The sequence below is a fragment of the Cryphonectria parasitica genome, assembly GCF_011745365.1.
Source record: "Cryphonectria parasitica EP155 unplaced genomic scaffold M406scaffold_4, whole genome shotgun sequence".
NCBI classification, from domain to species: Eukaryota; Fungi; Ascomycota; class Sordariomycetes; order Diaporthales; family Cryphonectriaceae; genus Cryphonectria; species Cryphonectria parasitica.
Window position 1 is genome coordinate 3,206,736 of NW_024468912.1, and position 25,894 is coordinate 3,232,629.

Genomic DNA, 25,894 nt, shown 5'->3' on the forward strand with positions numbered 1-25,894 from the left:
GGGGAAGGGAGTGTTTCGTAGATCAGAGCATGGGAAGGGGGGGGCCGTGTCTTATAATAGACTCCAAAGCTGTGAGAGACCGTGCAAAGCCAGAGAAGGAGGAGACCAGGAAGAGGAAAAATAAAAAAGGATATTAAAGAAAGAGAGAGAGAGAAAAAAATAAACAACTAGAGACAACCACCAGCCTGTGCGAGCCTGTGCGTAATTGCCAATGATTACGCCGTGCCAGAAAGAAACATGTAGCAAGGTACTGTACGTGTAACTTTTTTTTATTCCTTTTTATTTTGTCCCTTTCTTTTTTATTTTTCCTTTTTACTTTCCAGGAATCAGACTGCTACCGTATCTGAGAATTGTCAGGACAGGGGCCAGAATGACAGAAGGCAGGCTCTGGCAAGGCGCAAGCAATAACGGGGCCCATCAATCCTGGATCCCCATGAACCCAAATCAACCCCATGGACCCTTGCAGCAACAATAGTGACAAGGGGCTCGGCTTGGGGGGAGGGGGGCTGCTCGATGGGGGGAGGACCTGAGCGATTCGCCAGGGTTCCTAGGGGTACCTCTACTGTGTAGTAGCAGGATGTCACTGCCAGCCATTAGGACATGCATGGTACTACTACGGTACTATGGTACATAGTAGTACTACGCAGGCACTATCTAGAGAGGGAGAAGAGAGAGAGAAAAAGAGAAGAAAAACCGGGTGCGAGAAAAAGGTGGGATGGGGAACAAGAGCCAGAATAGGCTAAGCAAGACAATGAACAGGTTGACTTCTGCCTCTCCCAATGTTGGCTGCGCCGTCGCTAATGCTCTAGTAGGGCCGAGCAGATAATTTCAAAGCCCATGTCCAGCTGGGAAAAAGAGTTGGGCAGAGAGAGTGTGTGCCTTCTTGGATGTGTGCCGTTGCAAGCTAGGCAAAGGTACCGGAACTCTTACGCGGGAGGAAGGGAACGCCGCCCAAGGTAGCGGGTCAGGTCCCCTGCCCCTTCCGCTCATGTACCTGCATGGGTAGTGTGGAGCTACGGCTACATGGCGGGCTCCTCAGGCAGTACATGGTAGTGCCTGCTGTGTCAGTACCACCATGCCAAAAGTGCTACTATGGGCCAGCCCGGGGGGAAAGAGGGCTCCACCTGAAGCCCGGCCTGCCTGCAGCCCATGTCCAACAGCCTTCTCTCCTGCCGTATGACATTTATTGTACTGTACATAGTACTATTACTATGGTACAACAGGAGAGCCGCGGCTCGGGGGAAACCTGCCCGTCCAGTCGCGTTAAACAAGACTGTCAACTCCTCGGTACAAAAGTTTACTATGACTATGTAGGATGCATTGATCCGTGAAACGTCGCAGTTCGTTCGTCCCGCACGCCATCAGCCGGTGTGCATCTACTACACTATTTCCCCTGACCTCCGCGCAGGTTCTGTTTTCAGCCGGCGATGAGGTGCGTAGGCTGGTGGGCTGGTGTGACCTCAGCATTTTTTTTCTGGGGTGGGTTCGGAATCGCCTCTCTCTGCCTCTCTCTTTTCTTTGCTGGGGGGGGGGGGGGAGGGTGGGGTTTCTCTTCTTTCTTTTTCTTTGTCTCGAACCCTGCACGAGCGCTCGCCTGCAGCTTCTCTTGGAGCGGGATCCCTCGCTTCATTTTGGTTTTGGCCCCTCGTCTCGCTTAGCAGCTTTCGGCAATATTCCAGAATCTTTTCTTTTCTTCTTCTTCTTCTTCTTCTTCTTCTTCTTCTTCTCCTCCTCCTCTTTTCGCCTGATGGATCAGGAGGCAGGTGGAGAGTAAGAGGATTCAATCCTCTTTGTCCCTATGCTGTGGGTCAGCAGGGGTACATGGCATCTCCATTCAGACCGGCCCGTCTCCCATACCCTGCGTCTAGGCGACTTTGTTGGTGCGGAACCGGTGAACTGACTTGAGTTACCATGAACCCTTCACGGTTAAAATTGAAGGCGTGTGTGTGTGTGTTTCTCTCGACTGTCGTTGCTAAAAAGTTTTCACTATTATTGTACTTGTTTAATTGGTCGTTACTGGCTGCACGCACTGTACTTGCCTAGTAATACATACTGTGGCGGGGATCGCTCCTGCTGCACCCGCCGCCGCCGCCGCCTTGTGGCTGTCGAATTACGGGGACCTCATAAAGTGAGACCTGATATTTAGAACGTAATTCTGCGAGTGTGCTAACCTATTGCCAAAACTGTTGGAGACATTCACGAGAATAGAGACATGTTCGTTCAGGCCCCTTGAGCAGACCATACTGTGCTAGTTGAGCCAGACACGCCGCAAAATTTCCCCCTTTTCACACGCCTTGTCTCAACATCTGGTATTTTCCCTCTTGCATCCGTGCCTTACAGATAGATCGGTCCCTCCTCCAGAGGCTGTGCCGAACGGTTCCAGTCTATTTCTTTTTCGGCCGCCAAGATTACTGCTGCCTGGATCTACCGCTGCCCCGACGGTACGTAGTATACATGTGTTGCTGGGCCGTCTGAGGCTTACCTACACGAGTGAGAGACAAACGGAGAGAATGGGTTCCTCGGAAGGGGGGGGGGGGCTTTGATCACGAGCCAGGTCGCCGGAAGGAAAGGGCAGAGCAAGAGAGAATAGAGAAGGGGGGGAGCTTAGCCTCACATGATCAGCCCCTTCCAACCCGCCCTCCTCCCGAGGTGCCGTGGACCCGAAACGTTTTGTGGTCAGGATAAGCTCAACTATGGTACACAATCATCAAGACTGAATAGGATATCCCACGCAGACAAGACCCGAAGGGATGGGACGGGCGGGGATGTGGCAAGATGACTAAGGCTCTCTACGCTGCGGACCGCAGGTCAGCAATAAGCTGCACCGGGGGCGTGGGGGTGGGTAAAAAAAAACAAAAAAAACGTGGGCGTAAGCGTCACAGGGTACAGGTACAGTACTTTGCTTTCTTTGTTTGTGTCTACGTGTGTCTGTGTTTGTGATAGGACGGGGCTCGGAAGGAGCGGATGGGGTTCAAAAAAAAATAAAGGAGAAGGGGAGGGGGAGGGGCGGTTGGAATGTCTCTGCAGCCCTGTTCTGGCTGACTTCGTCGCCGAGCAGTCACCGATGAGATGGTGAATGCTCACGCCGGTGCCGTGTCTTGGTGGGTGCTGACGTCCGATGGTGGTGGTGGTGGTGGTGTAAGGAGAGTGGGATTGTTACTGTAGTCCACCATCCAGATGCTCAGCTCCCACACCATAACAAGCACGTAGTAGTTGGGTATCGTGACCAGTTTCACTTTTCTTTTTCTCTCCTTCCCCCCTTTCAAGGCCCGAGGCTTAGCCAGAGGGGGAAGCTTGTTTGTCATACGAAGCTGGAATGCATGATACCTCGGCTGGGGCATGGCCTGGCTTGAGGGCCGTGCAGCCTAGCTGGGCCTCGTACAACGGGATACACAGCAGGAAGAGACAATGCACGGCATGAGGTCGTATTCTTTACCACCCAGCCGCGGCTGGCATGTGGTTGGTTGGGTGGTGAGTCGTGTGTGTGTGTGTGTGTGTGTGTGTGTGTGTGTGTGTGCGCGTATGTGGATGTGGTAGGACCGATTTACAGGGGGGAATTTGGATGATGTGTTGCTAAGGACGCACTGCGTTTTCTTGACGCAGGTCATCATCTCTATTCTTGGATGCGTGCCGTTCAGGCGCTGTAATTCGTCCAATGGGACCTCGCTCACTCGCCTTGTCGCTAAAGCGCCACGCTTCCCAAACCCTCGGGTTGCTCTTCCGGATCTGGGGGCTTGCAGCATGCAGCAGCTAGAGGCGTTGCTGTCTTGTGGGCGCCGATTTGAGAAGTGACACAGCCTCTCAGCGCAAGGGTTTATGTTCTTTTTTCTTCTTTCCTTTTCCCACCCCCTTACTAATACTATCTATAAAAAAAATAAGCCAATCATTTGACTGGAAATATCAGAAGCAGAGAAGCCTCTTCCGAAGATCCGACCAATGCTTATCCTTTCCTCCCCCAAGAAACAGTCAGCTGGGTCTGTCGCTCTTGACGCATCGTATAGCCTGCAACAACTAATTAGTAGTTTCGCGTTGTGGCTAATGCGCGACGTCAGGGGGTTGTACCCAACCTAATAAGCACCAGCGAACGAGAATCAGCAGCTCTGGCAGTCACCGGCACCCACCTTCCTTCTCCCAGGGCTCGATGACTCAATCTGTGGATATGACCTCTTTTTGTCTTCTTCTGTGCGTGAAGGTTGCACCGGCTTGACCGCAGGGACAAGCTCGGAGAAGTAGTCATGACAAGGACGAGGATGATGATTACCAGGCACGATACCGACCACGTGTGCATAGGGGGCGTGATAGGCTGTGCTCTGCACGTCTGACGGCGTGCAGTCCACGCTTGGCCATGCACGCATTCTTCACCGGTCAGGGTCCATACGCAAGGTTCTTGTGTTTTATTTCAACACCCGGCGAAAAGGACAAGCGCTTCTTGATCCCACTTATGACATGACGTCTTGCGCCCCCGGGCGGATTTGGCTCGGAGGTTGATTTAATGGGTGATGACAATGGAGTGACAGAGAAAGCCTCGCATCACTCCGTCAGAATGCACCGACCATAAAGCTCTTTGCTGATGGTCGTCATCACTATGCCCCTGGGAAGGACGAAAAGAACGAAGAAAAAGAAGTTGCCTGGTCAGTGACGCCTGTCGACCCCCCTCCTCTTCTCTCTGATTATCGCCATAAGACTGTTTCAGACCCAAGCGAGAGAGTGGCTGGAGACTGTAATTCGTGGAACAGGGAATCTTGTGATAAGTACACCTTGTCGTCATGACGATCCTTCAACATCTACACGCGCTCCTCCTTCTCAAAGCCTCGCTGTGGCCGATGCAATGATAGCAGTTGTCATCTCACTCCACCATTCTTCAGGGTTCTTGTGTCTTGAGTCATCAACAGGAGAGTGTCCCCTCTCCCAGCTAATCCGATTCACAGCTTTGAGGGAGCGGGAAGTCAAACATGAGTCGGTGGGGATCCAGCCGTAACCCAAACACTACTAAGGACACCAAAACGCCATGAACACTTGCTCACCACAACTCCCGAGAGGGATGTCCCTGCATGTGTTGCCTACACTCCGCCGCCCCGAGGGCAGGGAGGGGGGCGGGCTGCAGCGGCTGCGACCGCGAGAGGAGTTGTCATGTACACACTATACATTTTGTTCTAGATGTGTTCTGTCGGCTGGCGATGATGATGTTCAGGGCTTGGCTGCATGCTCCCCTGGTTTAGTCAGTAACTGGGAGGGGGCCAGAAGGCCAGAGATCGTCCCGTCCCGCCGCCTCTGTGGCTCGCCTCTCACTCTTCATTCTCTTTTCGTGTGTGTTGCCTAGGCCGCCCGCCGCGCCTCCGGGAAGGACGAGCTCCGCGCGGGTGTAACGCGGCCACGTTCAGCGAGGACGACTCGTGGCTGAGACCAGGATCTTCCAAGTGACATGGCCCCCCTCCCCCTTTTTCACTTTTCATTCTTTACGGCCAGCCTCAGTTTACACCAAGTACAAAGGACCTCAGCTGCACTTTGTCGCACGTACTGTAAATGGCAAGATAGAGCGAGACTCCCTATTTCTCTGCTGGACGATAATAGGCACGGCTGTAATGTTTCCCGAGACATGCTCAATAGTTCTGTTTGAAAGGAGCAGACGTAAGAAGAAAGAAGCCTGAGCGCTCCGCACCCTAGCTGTTCGTGAGCACCCCAGCTTGAGCAGTTGAGTGGTGAGGAAGGTGCCTCTCAGTCAGTCTGCCATTGTGGCTGTCCAGTCTCATCTACTTGTGTGCTGTGCGTGACAGGTGCTACGGTTTGAGTACCCGCCAAGAACCGCCAATCCCCCTCCCCCCTTCCCCAGCTGGGCCCCCAACACGTGGCAGGGCTTCTAGAAGGGGCTGGCTAGCTAGTCGGCTTGCCACGAGGTCGCTTATCGTCTTTGCTGCTGCTGCTGCTGCTGCTGCTGCTGCTACTACTGCTACTACTACTAGTACTGCTGCTGAGTGGCCAACCTCGCAGGGCAACCTCGCTATACGATGGGATGTAATGCGACGCAGATGCTGCAGAGTACCAAATTTATCGTGCATCTCATCTCCCTTTGGGGTTTTGGTGACGGGACCTTGCATAAACTGATCCCAGGCGACAGACCCCTGAAGACGACGAGGAGGGAAGACCAGGAAGAGAGGTACGTACCGTGGAGGGTACAGCAGCAACTGTAAAACTACCAAGTTTATTATGTATGGCTGCGGGCGGCTTGCTGTTGCTGGTGGTGCTACGTTTGAGCCCCCTGCGCCTCTGGAAATTGGGCTTTCTGCAGGAACCCCACTCCTTCCAGAACAATTCCAGGGCTGCAGGGGCGACCTACCCGACAGTGCGGAGTGGGTCGCTCCGCAGAAATGAGGTGGACTGGGGTCCCACCGCGAGGGTCCTGATCTCATCTCGTCCGCCCCAGTGCTTGAGGTTAGGTGAGCTGTCCTTTTCGCCGTCCCTGGCTGCCTGACACGAGCGCTGTTAAGACATGGAAGAAATAAGCCACCCATTCACTCACTGGCGAGCGAAACGCCCCTCGACGGGATGGTACGATATTCTAGAAAGACACCCAATAGCCCACACATAGCTGAGAAAGAAAGGGCAAGAGAGATCTATGCCGAGACACTACGGTCGTACCTCCACCAAGAGGAGACAGAAAAGAAGAAACCAGAAGGAGAAGAGAATGGCGAGACTATTCTTAGAAAACCACGCTGTTGTGTACCATCACTAGCAGCCGCCAATGTCAGGTTCCGGAGGCTGACTGGGCTGACGACCCAGATGAACTAGACTGACATCATACGCAGTATGACAGCAGATCGCGTGAAGGCAACCCTCCTGTTCTCTCTTTCTCGCGCTTTTCAGAAGTGACGACAGGCAAATCAGGTGCCAGCAGTCCAGACCGAGGCAAGGGGATAGGGCCGAACCGACCAGGCTGAGGCTCACCTCTCTGTCGGCCGGTTTGTCTCAGCTATTATTTCGCCATGCAGAGACTTGCTCGCTGTACCAACGTACGTTGCAGGCAAGCAAGCCATCGTGTCTTACCTGGGAGACGTAGTAGTGTTCACCATCCTACAGATCACATCATGACTGCTCAGTAACAGCAGATCCAACCCCAACCGACGAATTTGGTTGACTGACTGACTGACTGGTTGATTGCTTCCCTGGCTTGACCGCACACATATCATAATCGTCATCATCATCATAACATCATCATCGGGAAACCCGATCTCAGCGAGTGGTTATACGGCCCTATTAGCCTCGTGAAGACTCCCGGAAGACGATCCCGTCCACATGGCGGCACCACCAAGAATCCACCCTCATCTTATATACCATACTACTGGACCTTCTACAAACTAGCAGTAGTTACCATCTCAGTAGTATAAGGCTGGGAGAACACCGGATCGAACGTCAAGGGAACGTGGGGCCCCTTTCCCATGTGGGACGAGGTGTCAGAACCGTTGCGACGGTAGTATATGCGGTTCAGCGTACTGTGGTGTTGGGTGGCGGTTCCTTCGTTTTGGGGGGGGGGGGGAACAGGGGACGGGGGGCCGTGGCATGTTCGCATGGTCGCATGTACCTCTCGCTCCTGGGCTAGACCCACAGGTACTTGCCCTCCCAGAACGAGGTACAAGCGGAGCCCACGGACGGTACTTCCACCGCAGAACCACATGGAGAACCTGGAGTGCAGGCTGGGACTAAAACACGCCATCCTGAAAGGGAAGCTGTTCCTGCATTAGCACGTCCGCCCTCTGCCTTCTGCCCTCCTCCTCCCCTGCACCCTGATCTTGACCTGGAACCTGGCATCTTTCTTGTCATCCCCCATGAACACAATACAGACATACACACACAAACATGCACATACGTACACATGCATCATCGGCATCATCAAACTTTCCTTGGATCTGGGTTCCTCTCAATGCATACTGTGCCAAACCTGACCTCATCGATTTGGCCAGGGCCCTGTTCAGCCTGTCCTAATCGCTACGTGCTCCACTATCTTCTCTCTTATGTTTGTCTTCGTCTCGTTCCCACCACGGGGCAATGTCTTGCTTTGCCTCTATACCCCCGTAGTGTTCGCCCACCCGGTCGGTAAAGACACAAAGAGGCATCGTCGAACTTTTGAAACAGGAGAAAACTATGCACAAATGGGATCCGAGTAGGCCCGCCCGCCTGGCGTAGCCCTCTTGCTATCGGTAGCAGACAAGACCGAGGATGGGGAATTCCATTGGTTAGCCTTTCGCTTAACACACTTTTTTTTCCCCGAACGCCAATGACATCCTCTCGGAATCACTTCCTGTTGATCGGGCCCCAGGGCAGACTGCATGATCTAGCCAACCGGTGTGCGTACCCACCATTGTGACTGACTGGTCCCCGCCGGCCTCGCGGCCTCTTAAGAAAGAGAGGTGGAGAGAGAGAGAGAGAGAGGCCTCTCATCCCCCCTTCAACGCATCCACCACGAGCAGCAGCGGACCGTCACATGTTTTTCTAGGCTTCTCTCGTGTCCCCTTCCACATCCGACTTCCGAAGCGCCTGTCACCGGAGGATAACCTCGCTGTAGGCGATGCCTCACAGTGCAATCAACACGCATTACCTTGGATACTACCGTATTCATGGGGATCCACATGCTTCTGGAAGGTCGGTATCTACGGTCCACTGCGGAGCCTACCAAAAGGGCGATTCACGAATGAAACTCCTCAGTCCCTGTCGAGACTTATGGATTTGACCGACTCTTCCAAATCATTGTTGTCTAAACATGGACAATGAGAGTTTCAGAGACTATGCGGACCCATCAAGAACCCTCGATTCATGTGAGCTCTGGCGCATCAATAGAGTCAAGGCAGGACCCATCGACCGAGAGAATCACTGCTTGGGTTGCACGGGGCGGTGGACGCTCGGTGCTTGCACCTCAAGGTAGCAGTACGGGACGTGAATCCTTCAGGAACTACTGGGGACCCTGAAAAGCGTCAACATGGCACCACCAGGCTCGCGATGTTCCGAGCGAGAGAGACCAAAAGGTGCTGGAAACCCAGAGGCCAACAATTGATACCGGCAGCCCGGGTCTGGGAGCCTTGTCGGCATGGCAACACGGGGCAGCACAGCTTCCGTGCCACAGGCATACTTATCATCGCTTGAGAAATTTGACAGCCGTCAGATTAGCCATTCGGTGAGAACGAAGAAGCGGTGGGGCCGCAACGTTCATCAAGTCCCCATCATAACCCAGTGTCGTGGGTTCTGGTTTTTGCCCTGGCCTGCCTTTTTGGGGTGAATTAAGAAACTTCGTTCTGAAAACGTGCGCATTTGCCACAAAAAGGAGCCTCCCCAAGGGACATTATGAACGCTTTGCAAGCAGGAGAAACCCGTGATCTGCATCTTCATATGAAGACATTCACACGGGGCGAAATGGGGACCCGCCGGCCATGCGACGGCTATGTGTGCTAGTGGAGCAAGTCCTAGGCTCTTAGTCAACGGAGCAACGGCAGTCCCGATCATACTCAACGGCGGGACGCTCGTAGTAAAGAAGGACACGCATAATTTCTGCTTTGGGCGACGATGTGTCGAGGCACGTCCTGAGGTCTCCCCCCGCTTGTCGTGTACGGGTGTCGGTATCGCATATGCAGGGCCTGGACATGATCCGATTTGAAGCCGCGTCTATCTTCCCAAGGAAACCCATCGCTCTGGCCGCAGGACCCCTTTGCTGCACTGTACTCATCATCTAACAACTGCGGTAACCTCTCCCCCTCCTAGGCACTCAATCCTGAGCCGCGCGGCAGGGCGGAGCATCACCCAATGAGTAGGTATCAGAGCAGCCTCCAATCGACCTGAGCCGGTCAGCTGTGATTAATCTCCGAGCATGGGAGCTCGTCCAACAAGGTCCAGCAGACCTCAGCGGGCCGGAAGGAAGCCGCGCTGTCACAAGTCGCATAAAATTTGACCCTTCCCCCCCCCCCCCCCCCGTGGCCCTGTGCACTACCGGGGAACTTTCCCGCACTACGGTTCATGCAGATCCACTTGCCGCCATGGATGCGGTTCATCTTTTCTCGAATGCTGCTGCTAATTTCAGAAGATGAAGAAGCAGAAGCATGCTATGGGGTCCTCTGACCCGGTTTACTGTCCTCAATGGGTGCCTGATCGTCTGTCTCTCCACATACCTATTGCTGGAGGTTTCATAGCGATGGGTGTTGACTCTTGGTGCATAGTAGTATGTAGTAGACCTCCAGCTCAGCTCAGCAAGACTCCCTGTATTAATTGGGCTGCTTTAAAGCGGAAGTGCTGTCAACGATTCACTGTTGCAATGCAATGCAATGCACATTTGCACGTGGTTCGCGTTACACTGCATCGTTTGGAAACACGTTTTGTACTGTACATACTACTATGTCACATGAGTAATGCAGGTCGAGCACTTCATTTGACACCAACAAGGTTTTTCCCGATCAATTTCTTTTCAATTAAAGTTCCTTTGCTCTCTGTCTCACACACACACACACACACACACACACACTCTCTCTCTCTCTCTCTCTCTCTCTCTCTCTCTCTTTTCCTTTGTACCCACATACTGTAAATTCTGGCACTTGAACAGTCCGGCTCCTTATCCGCGGCCGTACTTGGGATCCCTGTTCAAGTTTGTTGTTTGATGCTGGAACAAACCGACTGCGACTTTTCGACACACCCCGTGAGGTGAGGTCTGCGACAATGTGAGTCACGTCTTGGTGAGAAAGTTGTCATGGGAGGGAGGGCTCAGACCGGCCTTGACTTCCAAGATGAGATCTCGTCGCATTCTGTCATGTTTTACCTTTCCCCCCCCCTTCCTTCCATCCTTTCGTTCTTTTTCTGTGGGTCCTGACTCTAAAGAGTTTACACTCCAATACTTTATGCACAACTATCTGTTTGTCTGTTTAGCAGCCTACTCAGTACTCAAGTCAATTGGTGTGGATTACTGCGCTGGAAGAGAGAACCCCTACCCTTGCCTACGCCCGCCCCTCCATCACCCCTACCACCTCCCAAAACTCATTTGGTCTTTTTGAGTTTCTTGTAACAGCAGAGCATCCACGCCACGAGTAGCACGACCCCTGAAGATTCAATGCGAATGCGACTCTTACACAAAATCCTCATCCCATCTCATCTATACGATCAAGGAAGAACTTTTTCACATTTTGTCAACCTCAGAGTCTAGACCTTTACAGCCGACAAGGTAAAACCCGAGCCGTCGTGCGGCTGAGAGATTCTCCTGTGGCCAAGGGAAAGGGGAAATCTTTTGGGGGGGGGGGGGCAAAATAACAACAACCTGCGATTCATACAGATGCACGCACCCACACACACATATACAAAAGTGTTATATCCGTATATCTTCTAACGAGGATCTCGACCGTGATAGTTTGGGGATCGGCTTCAGCGTGCTGTGCTGCTTCCGTGTCGGCCGAGTCAGTCAAGGGTGTATGTGAAAATACAGGGCCCTGCCATAGACACCGAAAGAAGAGGGTTCGTCTCCTCTTTTAGCCTGCCAAGCTTGATGCAACCTCACAGCCTAGACTAGAGAGCACGGTGAATCTCTCTCTCTCTCTCTCTCTCTCTCTCTCTCTCTCTCTCTCTCTCGGTGTGTGCGTAGCGAGTCATCAGTTGATCAAGGCAAGACCGGCTGTGAGTCCGTGTCCGCGGGGCCCAACACAACAGAGCTAGTTGTTCGTAATTGTTTCTTGGCGATCAAGTTGAGTTGTTGAACATCTGCACGATACCAAAATTACGCTATACTAGACTAGGTGATATCAGAATCCCGGGGATCCTTTTTCTCTCTTCTTTCTCCTTTTTTCTTATCCTTTTTTCTCTTTCTTCTTACTTGGGCCCGATCAGCTAGCCACAATGACATCACAGTTACTTTGACCAGTTGGGACACTCCCTCTCGGTACCAACCAATTTGATCTGTCAGTTAGTGTTGAACAGAGTTTTAACAAGCGGCGGAACAACATCCGACATGTCAGGAGAGTTTCATGACATCAGGGAAATTGGTTTTCTTTCCTTCTTTTTTCTTCTCATAACATGTCAGAAAAGAGACTTTAACCAAGCAATTCGAATTAGGAAAGTGGGCAATCAAGATCTTTGAGTCAGTCAAGGGTGCGTGAATAGGTGCTTGATTAATAGAGGGGAGTTGAGTTGCGAGACGCCATGTGGTAAGTCAGTACGTACGTAGTGTGGGTTGAGGCTCAACCGCTCTTTGTCTCTCGTCCAGGATGTGGCTCTCCGGTAGTGTGTGTGTGTCCAGAACAGACTAGAGCTGGACCTGTGCCGTACCAATGTGGGGGGAGCCCCTTCTCCCTCACTTACTGTGGTAGCGGTGCTTTCCCAAGCGGCCAGGCCGGCCAGCCAGCCACAGCAACATGTACCCCACTATGGTTCAGCGGGGAAAGCAACTTGTGGCGCCTGCCGAGCTGTCCTGTCGGTGACGACTGACAACCCAGGAAAACGACTACAGCTGCTTCAAGCTTACCGCACCAACGTGCCCCCCCCCAACGAACCAAGCTTTCATTCTCGACGCCGACGACGCTCACCCTCTATCCGCGACCGGAGAAAGGCTGAGAGCCCGTCTGCAGCATCACGAACCGAAGCGATCCATCTAACCACTCTTCTACGACGACCAACACAGCAAGACAACGGAATCCCCTCGAACCCCCTAACCAGCCCCTCCTTCCATTCCTCGCCCCTTTCGGCTTGGGACGCCATACGCGCGAACCCGTCCTTCGCTTCCACCCCCCACCCTCCTTCCTTTTTTCTTAAGAAGAAAAGAAAAGAAAAACACAGGAAACGTTCCGTCACCATGTCCGTCATCCGCGAAGTCACGGCGGCCTCCATGACCGACGCCTGGCGCACGATCGACATCGACGCGCTGCAGGAGGACTCGTCTGTCAACTTCGACACGTCGACGCTGCACCCGCCGCTACCGGAGGTCGGCGAGGCCGAGGTCCGCGCGCTCGCAGGGCAGGTCAGGCAGCTGCTGCGCGGGGGCGATGCCGAGGGCGCGCTGAGGGGCTGTCTGGAGATGCCTGTGTACAACGGGCCGGATCTCGCAAAGGTATGTCCTTGTTTACATGGTCATGGTCATTAAAAAAATTGTGGTGGTTGGTGGTGGTCAACACATTGGGTGTTGGTGGGAATTTTGGTGGGAAAGGGGAGGGGGGGGGGGAGCCGGTGTGGCGGAGATGCCGATGAAACGAGAGAAGTAGAAGACGAAGAAGAGGTGGTCTGTGGTGGTGGTAGTGGAGGAGGAGGCGGGGGGGGGGGGGGTTTGAGAGGGACCGTGCTCCCTCAGGCGAGTGCCGAGAGCGGGTGTGGGAGGAGAGATACCCAATATGGGAGATGGGATGGGCATAGAGAGAGAGAGAGGGAGAGGGAGAAGGAAGGAGAGGAAGGAAGGAGAGGAAAGAAGGAGAGGAAGGAAGGGAGAGAGGTAGAGAGGAGGGGGAAAGCGTGCGTCTGTGTTTGTTTGTTGGTCTGAAGCGGACGCTGACTCTTTGCGGTGGGCACACAACAGGACGCACATCTGCAGACCGTCGTTGAGGTCCTGCAGTCCATCAAGGCGAGTGAGATGACGCCCATGCTCCAGACCATCTACGCCTCCGAGGGCGGCAGCGAGCTGCTCGACGTCCTCATGAAGTACTTGTAGGTTTGACCCCCTCTCCCCCTCTCTTGTTCGATATCACTGTGACAGCGCGCCGTTCAGCAAAAGCTGATGATATGTTGCAGGTACAAGGGCATGGCGTCGACGTCCGCGGCTGGCGCTGCCCCTCGCACACCGAACAGGGTCACGCCACAGGCCACGGGCTTCAGCCAGATGGGGGGCCGTCCTGGCGCGGCGAATGAGTCGGCCGGTGCTGGCATGAGCGTGCTGTTGAGCTGGCATGAGAAGGTGGTCGATGTCGCCGGGCTGGGCTGCATAGGACGGGTGATGACAGACTGGCGGAAGGTGTAAGGCGAGGAGGGGGCAATGATGATGATAGTAGGTGATCTTCGTCACCTGACGGCGATGAGAAGCGCCGGGATCGAGCCGCTTTGCTTGCTTGCAGTTCCTGATGCCATATTGTTCAAATAAAATTTTCCATATTCACTAAGCGCACAGCAGTCATGCTGTTGCTTGTCTACTACTCCAACTTCTACGTGCAGTGAGATATATACACAGGAGCCTCTCAAATAGCCAGATCACCTGTAGAACCCGAAACGTACTGTGCTTGAGTTGGTCTTCCATAAACTTGGGACGATTAAACCTGCGCCCAACATTACGTTGCTCATCGCGTTCGTGCACAACCTCTTCTCAGGATGAACTAGATGACTCGGGCCTGGAATGCAATCTGCCTACTCTTTCATTCAAGTCGATCAAGATGCAGATGGCGGTGATTTCGTCCATGAGCTGCTATGCACGGCCGCAAGTGATGAGTGTCTACCCAGTGCTCGCTTCGCAGAGACGTGCTATGCCAACAAGATGGCAATGCTCTGACTCTACTGAGAGTGGCGTGCTTTCTCTTGCGCACACTATCATGTATCTCGCCTAGGTCTCGAGCCGTGCGTGTGTTGTACATTCCGACCTATGCCCAAACTCAGTATCCCAATATGGAACATGCGTTATCACACTGGTGTTCAAGCGGCCGCCTGAAAGCCACACAGACCTCTCTATTTATTCTCAAGGATATCCTTGAGGTTGATCTCGCCGCTGCCGCGTGCCAGAGGCGTGGGCTGGTCTGGAGAGTCGTGCCAACCGATCATGTAGATGATGCGAAAGGTGGCCGGGATGGTGCCGTCTGGGTTGCCGTGGAGCTCGCGGTAGATGGCCTCGTTGGCAAGCAGGACGTCACGGGGGATGGGGCCCATCTCTCTGCCGAGAACGGCGTTGCTCTCGCCCATGAGCTGCAGGTCCTTCATCAGCTCAAAGGTATTGGGGTAGTCAACGATGATGTCGTCGACGTCGACGGTCAGCATCTTGAAGCCGGCCTTTTGCAGCAGGCCGCCGCAGTCCCGCACGTCAGCAAGGGGTGAGACGCGGGGTGAAATACCGCCCCTGCGCTCCTGTTCGGCGAGCTGCAGCGAGGTGCGCAGCTCGAACAGTGTATCCCCACCCAGCATGGCGCCCATGAAGGGACAGTCCGGCCTCAATATGTTGTTGATTTGTGCCAGCATGCCGGGGAGGTCATTGACCCAGTGAAGACTGAGACTGCTCAGGACCAGGTCGAACGAGCCCGCCTCGAAGGGGAGGGACTCCTCGTCGTCCAGCACGTGTCGCGTGATGGAGAGGGTGTCGTTGAAGGGCTGACCAGCGTCGCGGTACAGCTGGGCGTGCGAGGCGTCGGCGGCGACGAGCTCGGTGATGCGGGTCGACAGGGGCGGCGAGATAGGCCTCGCCGGGTCCGGATCTGGGTTTTCACGTACGAGGGCGCGGGCGATGTTGCAGGTGTTGGCGCCGAGGTCAAGGACGCGGGGAAAATGGCGTTTGATGTCCTGCAAAGAGAGGAAATGAATTGGTTAGCTGTTGGACAAGACAGCGTCACTGAGGGGGAGAGCTTGTGGTGCGTCGTTACCAGGAGACGCTCGCAGAGCCGGACAGCTACCTCATCCTTGAGGTAGTCGGCCTGCCTGCTGCCCTCGACATCGGAGGCTGCCCTCTCCTTCTGCAGCCATTTGGTGCGGCGGTTGAAGACCTCGAAGACAGGGCCCCCAGAGGCCTGGAAGGCGTATGCGCGGCGGCAGGTTGCAGTCGCAGCCCGAGTAAGTCGAGGGGCGCGCGCTCGTAGTAAGGTCGTGTTCATGGTAGAAATTTACATGATGCGAAGAAGTTGAGGGTTGGAAACACAAAAGTTACAATCGAGATCGATGGTGGGGGCCCCTGCTGTGGGAGAGGTTGCTCACTGCAGCAGTGCGGGCGGGTAGGAGCTTCTAGCTAGCGAGGTTGAGGCTCTGAAACGTCATCGAAGGGTCACCAAAAGTCAAGAAAGCTTGGCCTAGCCGTAGCAGCCAGCTTATACAATCTGCACACACTTAAACTACCATGTTAGTATGAAGCATGCAGCGGTACTGTACATTAACATGTATTATGGTAAGCTGGACAAGTAACTTTTTATGGATACTAAGGTTGTCTTTCCTTTCTGCCCCTGTCGTGCCGTTGTGCAGAAGCAATTTGGCGGCTGAAAAGGATGGTTCGTCAAGGCAATCAAATTGATATTGGCCTGTGTAATGATACCCTCTGTACTATACAGTACCTCATTTAGACTAGATTCTAGATCTCATCTCAAATGGGTAATCCAACTTTTTCTGCAACAGGATAGCATTTAAGATCAAATTTCAGGGCTGGTGTAAGGTTGCCCTCGGCAGAACCTCTCTCTCCTTCTTCAGCGGACTCGTCGCATCCAAACACCAGAGAAAATGCCATGACAAAACTCAGCCCTACACTATGTAGTACAGAGATGGTACTTTATTTGTACAGACTGAATTGGATTGTTACTCGTTTTGAAGTTGGTTACCCGAGTCGAGGGTCCGTGCATTAACTGACCAGTCTCCGCTGCGTACCTCGAAACGGGCCGCGACTCTCCACTAAACCGGCCAGCCCAGCATTCAATTCCATCCCATCCCCTTTTGTCAGGTCGACAACACACTGCACCGCCGCGAGCTTCGAACCGAACCCTTCGCCCCTCCTCCCAAGGTCGCAGAAAGTCGCGTCGTATTCCCGACCCTTACCTGCCCACCTGCTCCTCCTTATCTTTCCAGGGTCTTTCTCCGACAGACGGTGACCAACGACCATGCCGGCGCCATCCACCTGAAACCTACCGTCCACCATCAACGAGCAGTGATTCCTTTACGACTTTATTTTCTTTCTTGCTCCCAACCGACCGAACCGACAACTGTTGCTGCTGCGGCGATGTCTCATGGGTGATCCCGCTCTCGCATTGTATACGGAGCAGCTCGACCGTCTAGCCTCGTCACCACCTGCTGCTGCATAAACCTGCTCCCGCCGATTCGATCTATTTCCTTGTGCGACGTCGTCGTCTTCTGTCGCCGGACTCCCCGGGCCCCGGACCTACATCATGTCGTCCACAGCTGCCGGCTTCCTCGGCCGGTCGAGTTCTAACAACTCGAACATGCGCGGTCTCGTTCAGTTCATTGCAGACTTGAGAAACGCAAGAGCACGAGAGCTAGAGGAGAAGCGCATCAACAAAGAGCTCGCAAATATTAGGTGAGGAAAAATTCTCGGCTGCTGCGGTCGGAAGGACCATCCTCCAAACTCTTGCCAACGGCTTACTGACTTCTTTCGCTTGCTGCAGACAAAAATTCAAAGGTTCGCGACCGAACGCCCCTACATTCACGATCGAGAGTGATACAAAGCTAACACGGAGTCAGATGGCAATCTCAGTGGTTACCACAAGAAGAAATATGTCTGCAAGGTACGTGCTGGAAACACAGAGGAGGATGGGGGCTACGATAGCTGACCATGCATTACAGCTCCTCTACATATACATCCTCGGCTGGAACGTCGACTTTGGCCACCTCGAGGCTGTCAACCTCGTCTCTGCGAACAAATACTCCGAGAAGCAGATCGGATACCTCGCCATGACCCTCTTCCTGCACGAGAAGCACGAACTGTTGCCTCTGGTTGTCAACAGTATAAGAAAGGATCTTCTTGACGTCAACGAGTTGTTCAACTGCCTCGCCCTGCATGCGATTGCCAACGTTGGTGGAAGGGAAATCGGAGAGGCCTTGAGCGGCGACGTACATAGGCTATTGATATCACCGTGCGTATTTTGTGTGTGTGTGTGTGTGTGTGTGTGTGTGTGTGTGACGTTGTCTGGCCGCGCGACGCTGACTTGGACTGGCAGGACATCAAAGTCATTCGTCAAGAAAAAGGCCGCCCTTACCCTCCTCCGACTATATAGAAAACACCCCGACATAATCGAACCGCAATGGGCCGAGCGCATCATCTCGATCATGGACGACCTGGACCTGGGCGTTGCACTTTCGGTGACCTCGCTTGTGATGGCCCTGGCGCAGGATAACCTGGAACAGTACAAGGGTGCCTATGCGAAGGCTGCAGCAAGGTTGAAGAGGATACTCATCGACGGCGACTACGCACCGGACTACCTATACTACAAGGTCCCGTGTCCCTGGATTCAGGTCAAGCTGCTGAGGCTACTGCAGTACTTCCCGCCGTCAGGTTCGTACCATCCTTGAGAAACCCTGAGGCGCCCCAGGTTAGTTACAGAGACTGATGACCACCACAGACGATAGCCACGTGCGCAATATGATCCGCTTGTCCCTGCAAAAGATTCTCGATCTGGCCATGGAGACGAACAAGAACGTGCAGCAGAACAATGCTCTCAACGCGGTACTGTTTGAGGCTATCAACCTCATCATCCACCTCGATACAGAGCATTCTTTGATGCAACAGATTTCTCAGAGGCTCGGCAAGTTCATTCAGTCTAGGGAGACCAATGTTCGATACCTAGGTCTCGAGGCCATGACCCACCTCGCAGCTCGCGCCGACACGCTGGACCCCATCAAGCAGCATCAGGAGGTCATCATCGGCTCGTTGAAAGACCGGGACATCAGCGTCCGGCGGAAGGGCCTCGATGTGCTATACAGCATGTGCGATGCAACAAACGCCCAGCCGATCGTCGGAGAGCTGCTCCGCTACCTCCAGAATGCCGACTTTGCGATCCGGGAGGAGATGGTTCTCAAGATCGCCATTCTGACCGAAAAATATGCTACTGACGTGCAGTGGTATGTAGACATCTCTCTGCGGCTGATTGCGATGGCGGGTGACCACGTGAGCGACGAGGTCTGGCAGCGGGTCATCCAGATTGTCACGAACAACGAGGAGTTGCAAGTGTACGCAGCCAAGAACTCGCTGCAATACGTCAAACAGGACCACTGCCACGAGACGCTCGTCAAGATCGGAGCGTATATTCTCGGAGAATTCGGACATCTCATTGCTGAAGACCAGGGCTGCAGTCCGATCGAGCAGTTCATGGGGCTGCACAGCAAACTGCCGGCTTGCTCGTCCAGCACACGTGCCATGATCCTCTCCTGCTTTGTCAAATATGTCAACTTGTTCCCTGAGATCAAGCCTCAGCTCCTCCACGTGTTCGACATATACAGCCATACTCTCGACTCGGAGCTCCAACAGCGAGCCTATGAGTACCTGACCCTGGCCACACTCCCAACGGACGATCTCCTGCGAACGGTCTGCGACGAGATGCCACCCTTCCCCGAACGGCAGTCGGCGCTTCTGTCCCGCCTACACCAAAAACATGCGAATACTAGTGACAGACGCACTTGGGTGGTTGGCGGGAAGTCAGCAAATACCGATACCCACGAGCTCAATATGGCCAAGAATCCCGGGCTCAAAAGGACATTCAGCTCGCAGGCGACCAACGGCAACGGACATGTCAACGGCACGAACGGTCATCAGTCAGCCAATGACCTGGCTGGTCTCGACATGTCCAACATCGGAGCTGCAGAGCCAAAGACGAAGCCTCCGAATCTTGCGAGTGCGGCTCACTTGTCGCCAGGTTGGGAAAAGGGTTTCAACCGGCTACTGGTCAAGCCTGACGGCATTCTCTTCGAGGATGGTCAGCTGCAAGTCGGCGTGCGGTCCGAGTATCGTGGACAGATGGCCTGTCTTATCATGTACTTCATGAACAAGACCCCGACGATCATGAGCTCCTTCACGACCACGATAGACCTAGACGAAAGCGAGAGGAACAAGCTGACCTGGGACATCAAAGGCCTGCCTGATACTACAGTCACGCAGGGAAACCAATGCCAGCAGGTCATCATGTTCGAGGCGAAGAAGGTCTTCGAGAAGAGCCCAACGATGAGGATCAGTTATCTCGCCGGCGCCCTGCAGGCCGTGACCCTAAAGCTGCCCGTCACGGCGCACAAGTTCATGGATCCCGCAGAGCTCACGGGGGATGACTTCTTCAGGAGATGGAAACAGATCGGCGGTGCACCCCGAGAGGCACAAAAAGTGATCGGGCTGAAGCCTGGCAGCCAAAACCGGGAAATCACCGAGGGGTACGTACGGCAGGTTGTGTCGGGTTTCCGATGGGGTATTTTGGACGGTGTCGACCCGAATCGCAAGAACTTTGTGGGTGCAAGCGTCTTGCACACTTCGGAGGGTGGCAAGTTTGGATGCCTGATGAGGCTGGAGCCAAACTACGGCTCTCAGGTGAGATACCCCATTCCACTTTGATATGTTTCTTCTCTCTTCTTTTTTTTTTTTTTTTTTTCAATGACTCTGGCGTCGAAAGTAATGGCTGACCTGTGTGTGTTTAGATGGTTCGGCTCACGATTCGGGCCACTGACGAGAGCGTGCCGAACGTGCTGATAAAGCTGATGGAAGAACGCATTGCAGTTGGTCTATCGACATTGCCAGAGGTAAATGTCGGTCCCACGCCCAGTGAGATCTCGGCATCATTCGCCAATGTCCTTGTGAGAGATTGAGCGACGGGAAACAAGAGACTTTTCTTTCTTTCTTCAGATTTGTGGGATAAATACCACTCGGCTGACAAGGCCTTTTAATTGACACGGGCTACGTGGCGCGCGCTTAATCTGAATAATGAAATTGCAGTTGAGCGCAGGGCGTTTTTGGACAGCATCAGGAAGGCGACCTGTTTTTCTCTCTTCTTTCTTCTTCTCCCCTTCCTCTTAAACGTTTTTGTTGCTCGAGAACAGGAGAAAAAAAACATGAAAGGGGGCGGGGGGGACGTCGCATTGAATCTTGTTCCCTCACGTAGCAATCCCATAGTCAATTGTAGCCCAGCCCGTGTTGTGTATATATTAACAAGTTGTCTGTCTGAGTCTTGCATCATGAACGAGTCGTTCACACTCTGGTTGAGCGAAGCTGTCTTGTCTCGTTCATGAGAGAAAGAGGGGGTTATACATATCCGTCTCACGTGTGAGTAAGTATGGCATCTATCATTGAAAAAAGGTTGTAGTAGGCAAGCCGCCGGAGTTTCCCAGTTGCCAGCCATGCCTCTCCCTTCCAATTTTCCCGCTGTCCTATCTTTCATTCCCCTACATGCTACTCAACAAGCTTCGCATCCGCCTTAGCCGGCCTCACCCCAAATATGGTACTGCCCACCCTGACCTCGGAGCTTCCCATCCCGATGGCCCCCTCAAAGTCCTCGCTCATGCCCATGCTCAGCTCCAGCTCCCGCCCGCTGGGCAGCAGATCCCCCAGCTCGGCCGCCACCAGGTCCCGCTGGTCCCGCAGCGCCACAAAGTCCTCATTCTCCACACCCTCCTGCGTCGTCGTGGCCATGCTCCGCGCGATGGCGCCGATGGTCATGAGGCCGAGCAGGCGGAGGTGGGGACACTCGTTCAGGACGTACCGGCACAGGGCCACGGCGTCGGGGCCGGGGCTACAGCCGGATTTGGACTCCTCGCCGCTGGTGTTGACCTGGACGTGGACATTGATGATGCCGTTCTCACCCTCTGGCTGCTGCTGTGTGCCGGCCGCCAGGTAGTCGCCCCGCGCCTTGTTGAGCAGCGAGGCCTTCTTGACGCTGTCGATGGACGACACGGCGAAGAGATTGGGGATCTTGGCGAGGGTCTTGCAGTGTGTCGACTGCAGGCCGCCGATGAAGTGCCACCGCACCGAGGGCGGGAGGAGGGCCGCCTTTTGGGTGAGCTCCTGGGCGTAGTTCTCGCCAAAGTGGGTGTGGTTTGCTGGGGCGGTGTGTAGGGCCAGGATGTCGTTGGCTGGTTTGAGCTTGGATACTGCCACGAGGCGGACCTTTGAGGGAAATTGTGTCAGTCACTGCTGCTACTGCTCCTACTACTACTCATAATAATTTTGCGCGCTTCTTGTTGGGTGAGAGTCAAATCGTCTTCATCTCCGTTCGTGACAGACGAGGTAGGGCAGAGCAGAGCGCCCACACAACAGCAGGCAGACCTGACATCTCATCTTATGTTTCCAATTGCCCTTTTTTCTGTAGCTGGCGGCCACCTCCTTCCCCCTATATGTTTGAGATGAGATGGGAGAAAGGGGCAGACAGGCAACTGAAAGGAACTTACAGGTCTGCCCTTTGCGACGGCGCTGATGCGCTGCTGCACCTCCTGCAGCTGTGAGACGAGCGCCTTCGCTCTTACAGGGTCTACCTTCATCTCTGTCTCGCTCATGCTTTTTATCTTCTGCTTCGTCTCTTGTATGACGAAATCCCAGAAGAAGGGAGGCAGAGAGAGGGATTTATGGTGGGGGCTCAAAGAAAATGAATCTCGTGGTGATGCTCGATAATGTCCTCGAGGGATCCCAGAAAAAATGGCACTATCGTGTCGACACGTCGGCGCGGTGTTGGCTTGCTAAGAGAAAGTTCATAAGTAGAAAAGAACGTCAGTTTGTAGAAAGCGAAGATGTGGGGCGGCTTTTTCGCTATGCTCACACCCCACCTTCTTCCGGAAGGCAGCCTCGAAACGGTGTATCGTAGCTGCTCGGGCAGCACGCCAGTGTCACAGGAAACATGTCACCTTCACGCATTCGATACGCTCATGCTCTGTTTTTCTCGCTGCAGACAGGCAATGTGAACGGAAACACGCTCAGAAAGACTTGCTCTTGACTGCCAGTCCAGTTGACACATAGCAAATAGTAGTCCTCATCACTTCAGGCGAGTTCACTGTCCAAAAAGGTTGAAGGCAGCCTCGGATTTTTAATTTCATCATTTTATTGAGGTTTCATTATTTTCATTGGCTCTACGCTGCTTGCATGACCACAGAGGACGATGGTCTGCATATTCAAGAGTAAGCAGCTACCGCGTGCATCTGAGGCTGACAAGAGTCGACCTGATAAATCATCTGGCTGAGTGCTCGTCATCGATCACTACGATCTGCTCAGGCGCGGAATAGAGCCGGCATAGAGCTGAAGCAGTGCCTGTTTGAGCTTCGTAGAATCCTCCTCCCAGAACCTCTGCCCACTTGATCAAACCCTCCCGAAAGCCCTAACCATGCCTTGGTATCATTCATATGAGGGCTCAAGGACCGAACGAGGGAAAGGAAAAGAAGAAAGTGCCCCCGCTTTTGATGTGTCGTTCAAACTTGGCCCGTGACGCGCCTTGCCCTCCCTGAACCGATTGATGCCCTTTCAAAAAAACGCCAGGCTGAATCCAGACCCTAATTAAGATTTACAAGAAATGAAGAATATTAGTTGCGGAAAGATGTATCAAGCCAACCTTTGGTGCATGCAGCCACGGGCGACTAAGCGTGTTGGCTTCAGCGGCGTACTAAGAAGCAGGATGGCACATGCAGGACCGTTTGCCGAGGTTCTACCAGCAAATGATCACAGCCTCCTCTCCTCGGCGGATCTGATTCTGCGCGTTTGGTTGATCCGTCCATGTCGTCAGAAAGTAGTCTCAGCTGCATGGCCACACTAAGTGCGGCAGGTTGACTTGGGGTGTTTCAGCCACCTCAATCCCTCTTCCACTTCAGATAGGCGTATTGCAGAGCAAGCGCCTCTTTCCCATCGCGCTCCAAGACCTCAGCCCAATCTCGGATCTGAATGTTCTTGCCCTTTTCGCCGTACTCCCGCCAGGTACCCATCTTGGTCCGCGGCTCCGGGGTTAGATTGGTGTTCTCTGGGGCCTTGGGTGTCGCTGAGGATTGAGGAGTGCCGGGAGCGCCAACCGCGGCGCGGGATGGCGTCTTGGGGCCACTGCCTGCGCCTCCTGTCATCCAGGAATACTTCTTTTTCCCACCACCCAGGAATTTCATCGTGGTCATGTTGACGCTCTCGGCCGACGCATCGTGCTTCTGGGCGGCAATCTTCTTCTGCTCCTTCTTGGTGGGCGCTTTTTCCGGCTCAGGAGCCACGGAGCCCGGAGTGGTTGGTGTGGCTGCACCGGTGCGAGTTCCAGTCTGCGTACCACCTTCCTCCTGCAGGCGCTTTTGTCGCTTCCGCAGCCTCTCTTCCTCAGCAGCACGCTCAGCGTAGGCATAGTCGCGTAGATACTGAGAGAGCGGATTCAGGGGCGCCAAATTGCCTGGGGAGCAGAAGACCAACGTTAGCAAAGCTGCAGAGAATCCGGGCCCGGGGGGGGGGGGGTCTCCGAGAGGACGTTGCTTACGCTTGCGCGAATTGGAACTGCTGCCGGCACGATGATCACCACCAGCCTCACCTCTACCACTTCGCTCGGCATCTTTTGGATCGTAGAGACCAGCCAGCTCCAAGGGTATCCCGTCATCTGCCCAGGACATGGGAATCACACCGTGCGAGGATTGCTGGCGGTGGGTAGCCAGCTTGTCGCACTCCTCGACGAGACCTCGCAGTCGCTGCCGGGTGCCGAGAGACAAGAGCGCGAGCTGATCGATTAGGAAGCTGTCGGTGGGCAGGACCGTACCATTAATATGAACAAGCGCACCATCAGGACTCGTCTTTGTGGAGATGGTGAGCTTAGGACCACCCTGACCAGGGTATTCATTGGCGCCCCTGGACTTCTGGACGTGTGCCTGTGTGCTGTTCTTGTTGTCGAGGTTCAGCTCGAGACCGTGGCTCGCAGCCATCTTTTCCATGCGGGCATGAAGATTAGCATAATTCAAAAAGGGGTCGTTATGCTCTATGGCGCGCGTCGCAGACAGACGAGCCGCTGACTCGTTCCAGGCGCGCTCGGCCTCAGCAAACTCGAACTCCTTTTGTGTCGCAGTCGTTGCTGCGCCAGGCTGGCTGGCAAAGCCTGTGCCGTAGAAAGAAGAACGGTTGCCAGGCGCATTGGAAGGCAGACCAGTCCTCGCATCCTGACCAAAAGATCCAGCATAGTATTCGGCCAGTGCATTCTCCTCATCCCGAATGTTCACGCCTGTGCCCAAGAGACTGTCGGTGACGTCGTACTCATACTCGCGCTGAGGTCGGCCGCTAGGGGGTCCCATGGCACCAGGAGTGTTAGGCGCGCTCGCACTGACGGGTGGCGCGAAGGCCTGGGTGGTATAGTGTTGTTGGGGGCCTGCGCCTGGAGTGCCAGGCGCAACGCCGGGAGTAGCAGGACTGGGAACGATGTGTGGTGTCGCAGGCGCGGTGGTGGCTGGGATCTGGATCGGACGCGGGGGAACGTAGCTCGCAGCTGTGTTGGGGACCGCATTGCTGCTGGCGTAGGTCTGCGGCGGTGGGTAATGCGATGCCTGGTGATTCGAAGCAGGCTGGAGGTTCTGGTATGAAGGAGAAAGGGCGCTGGTAGGCGTGCCTACGTTTGGGCTGCCCGCGTACCTGGGCGAGGTGACCGAGTAAGGGGACGCAGGTTGGGACTGTGACTGGGTGTTTGGCGCGTTTTGCGCGTTCGGCGCGTTGAATGGTGTTGCACCACCTGGAGGAGGTCGAGGAGTGCCTGAAGCCATGGCAGGAAGGGCAAATCCAGGTTGCTGTGCTCCTGGTGAAGGTGAGTGAGGCTGCGCTGGCTGGTGGTGTTGTGCTGGAGAGAAGGCCCTGGGCGGGACCTGCTGGCTGGGTTGTGCCATCTCGTCTCTCTGTCTGTCTGGCTGACTGTCGAGAGGGTTATGGAGAAGGACGTGTTGGCAGACAGGTTGCAGATAAGCAGAGGCTGAGCGAGATGGATCCTGGCTGGGTATTATATAGAGGTTGGGGTTGAGTATTGTTGTCGTTGCTGGCCAACCTCGACTCACCAGCACAAGGGTGCAGGGTTGCAGACTCAGGCAGGGGAGCCTGCCTTGCCTGTGAATCTACTGTCGCCAAATCCCATCAAAAAGCCTCTGATGCCCTGAAACTGGTTTTGGTGAAGCTTTTGTTGGCCTGGAGCTCAGTGAAATCAACAGCGTGATGGGCTTGACCCTTTGTTGGCTGTTAAGGGACGCCGTTCCTGCGGGATGGCCATGTTGTTGAAGATGGGAAGCTGCAGACCATCAGTCGAGCTAGGACGTCGCAGCTTCG

General features: G+C 54.3%; 7 protein-coding genes across 7 annotated transcripts; 3 read left to right on the forward strand and 4 right to left on the reverse strand.

Annotated features, from left to right (window-relative positions):
- Window positions 1-5,871: 5,871 nt before the first annotated feature.
- On the reverse strand, window positions 5,872-7,031 carry M406DRAFT_329929 (uncharacterized protein; the record flags this gene model as incomplete). The annotated part of the gene is made up of 7 exons (XM_040920468.1): window positions 5,872-6,029; window positions 6,163-6,182; window positions 6,335-6,461; window positions 6,518-6,556; window positions 6,722-6,782; window positions 6,943-6,946; window positions 7,012-7,031. 7 exons carry the CDS (start codon window positions 7,029-7,031, stop codon window positions 5,872-5,874), a joined length of 429 nt encoding a protein of 142 aa, XP_040777049.1.
- A 5,501-nt stretch (window positions 7,032-12,532) lies between these two features.
- On the forward strand, window positions 12,533-14,091 carry M406DRAFT_356190 (Arp2/3 complex 16 kDa subunit ARPC5). Its single transcript, XM_040923380.1, has 3 exons — window positions 12,533-13,060; window positions 13,520-13,647; window positions 13,732-14,091. The coding sequence occupies exons 1-3, from the start codon at window positions 12,806-12,808 to the stop codon at window positions 13,955-13,957; spliced, it is 609 nt and encodes a 202-aa protein (XP_040777050.1). The 5' UTR covers window positions 12,533-12,805; the 3' UTR covers window positions 13,958-14,091.
- A 542-nt stretch (window positions 14,092-14,633) lies between these two features.
- Window positions 14,634-15,474, reverse strand: M406DRAFT_322230 (S-adenosyl-L-methionine-dependent methyltransferase; the record flags this gene model as incomplete). Its single annotated transcript, XM_040919613.1, has 1 exon — window positions 14,634-15,474. A coding segment is annotated over one exon (818 nt), but the record flags the coding sequence as incomplete, so codon positions are not given.
- A 1,127-nt stretch (window positions 15,475-16,601) lies between these two features.
- M406DRAFT_290438 (Adaptor protein complex AP-2 alpha subunit) lies at window positions 16,602-20,832 on the forward strand. Its single transcript, XM_040918902.1, has 7 exons — window positions 16,602-17,203; window positions 17,292-17,305; window positions 17,368-17,411; window positions 17,470-17,759; window positions 17,844-18,182; window positions 18,229-20,194; window positions 20,302-20,832. The coding sequence occupies exons 1-7, from the start codon at window positions 17,055-17,057 to the stop codon at window positions 20,467-20,469; spliced, it is 2,970 nt and encodes a 989-aa protein (XP_040777052.1). The 5' UTR covers window positions 16,602-17,054; the 3' UTR covers window positions 20,470-20,832.
- A 217-nt stretch (window positions 20,833-21,049) lies between these two features.
- On the reverse strand, window positions 21,050-22,273 carry M406DRAFT_346169 (uncharacterized protein; the record flags this gene model as incomplete). Its single annotated transcript, XM_040922156.1, has 2 exons — window positions 22,045-22,273; window positions 21,050-21,763 (listed from the first exon to the last, which is right to left on the reverse strand). Exons 1-2 carry the CDS (start codon window positions 22,147-22,149, stop codon window positions 21,050-21,052), a joined length of 819 nt encoding a protein of 272 aa, XP_040777053.1. The 5' UTR covers window positions 22,150-22,273.
- Window positions 22,274-22,666: 393 nt separating this feature from the next.
- M406DRAFT_101563 (uncharacterized protein) lies at window positions 22,667-23,411 on the forward strand. Its single transcript, XM_040914957.1, has one exon. The coding sequence runs from the start codon at window positions 23,154-23,156 to the stop codon at window positions 23,391-23,393; it is 240 nt and encodes a 79-aa protein (XP_040777054.1). The 5' UTR covers window positions 22,667-23,153; the 3' UTR covers window positions 23,394-23,411.
- Window positions 23,412-23,427: 16 nt separating this feature from the next.
- On the reverse strand, window positions 23,428-25,344 carry M406DRAFT_339379 (uncharacterized protein; the record flags this gene model as incomplete). Its single annotated transcript, XM_040921437.1, has 3 exons — window positions 23,428-23,999; window positions 24,141-25,041; window positions 25,198-25,344. The coding sequence occupies 3 exons, from the start codon at window positions 25,342-25,344 to the stop codon at window positions 23,428-23,430; spliced, it is 1,620 nt and encodes a 539-aa protein (XP_040777055.1).
- Between the last annotated feature and the right edge of the window lie 550 nt (window positions 25,345-25,894).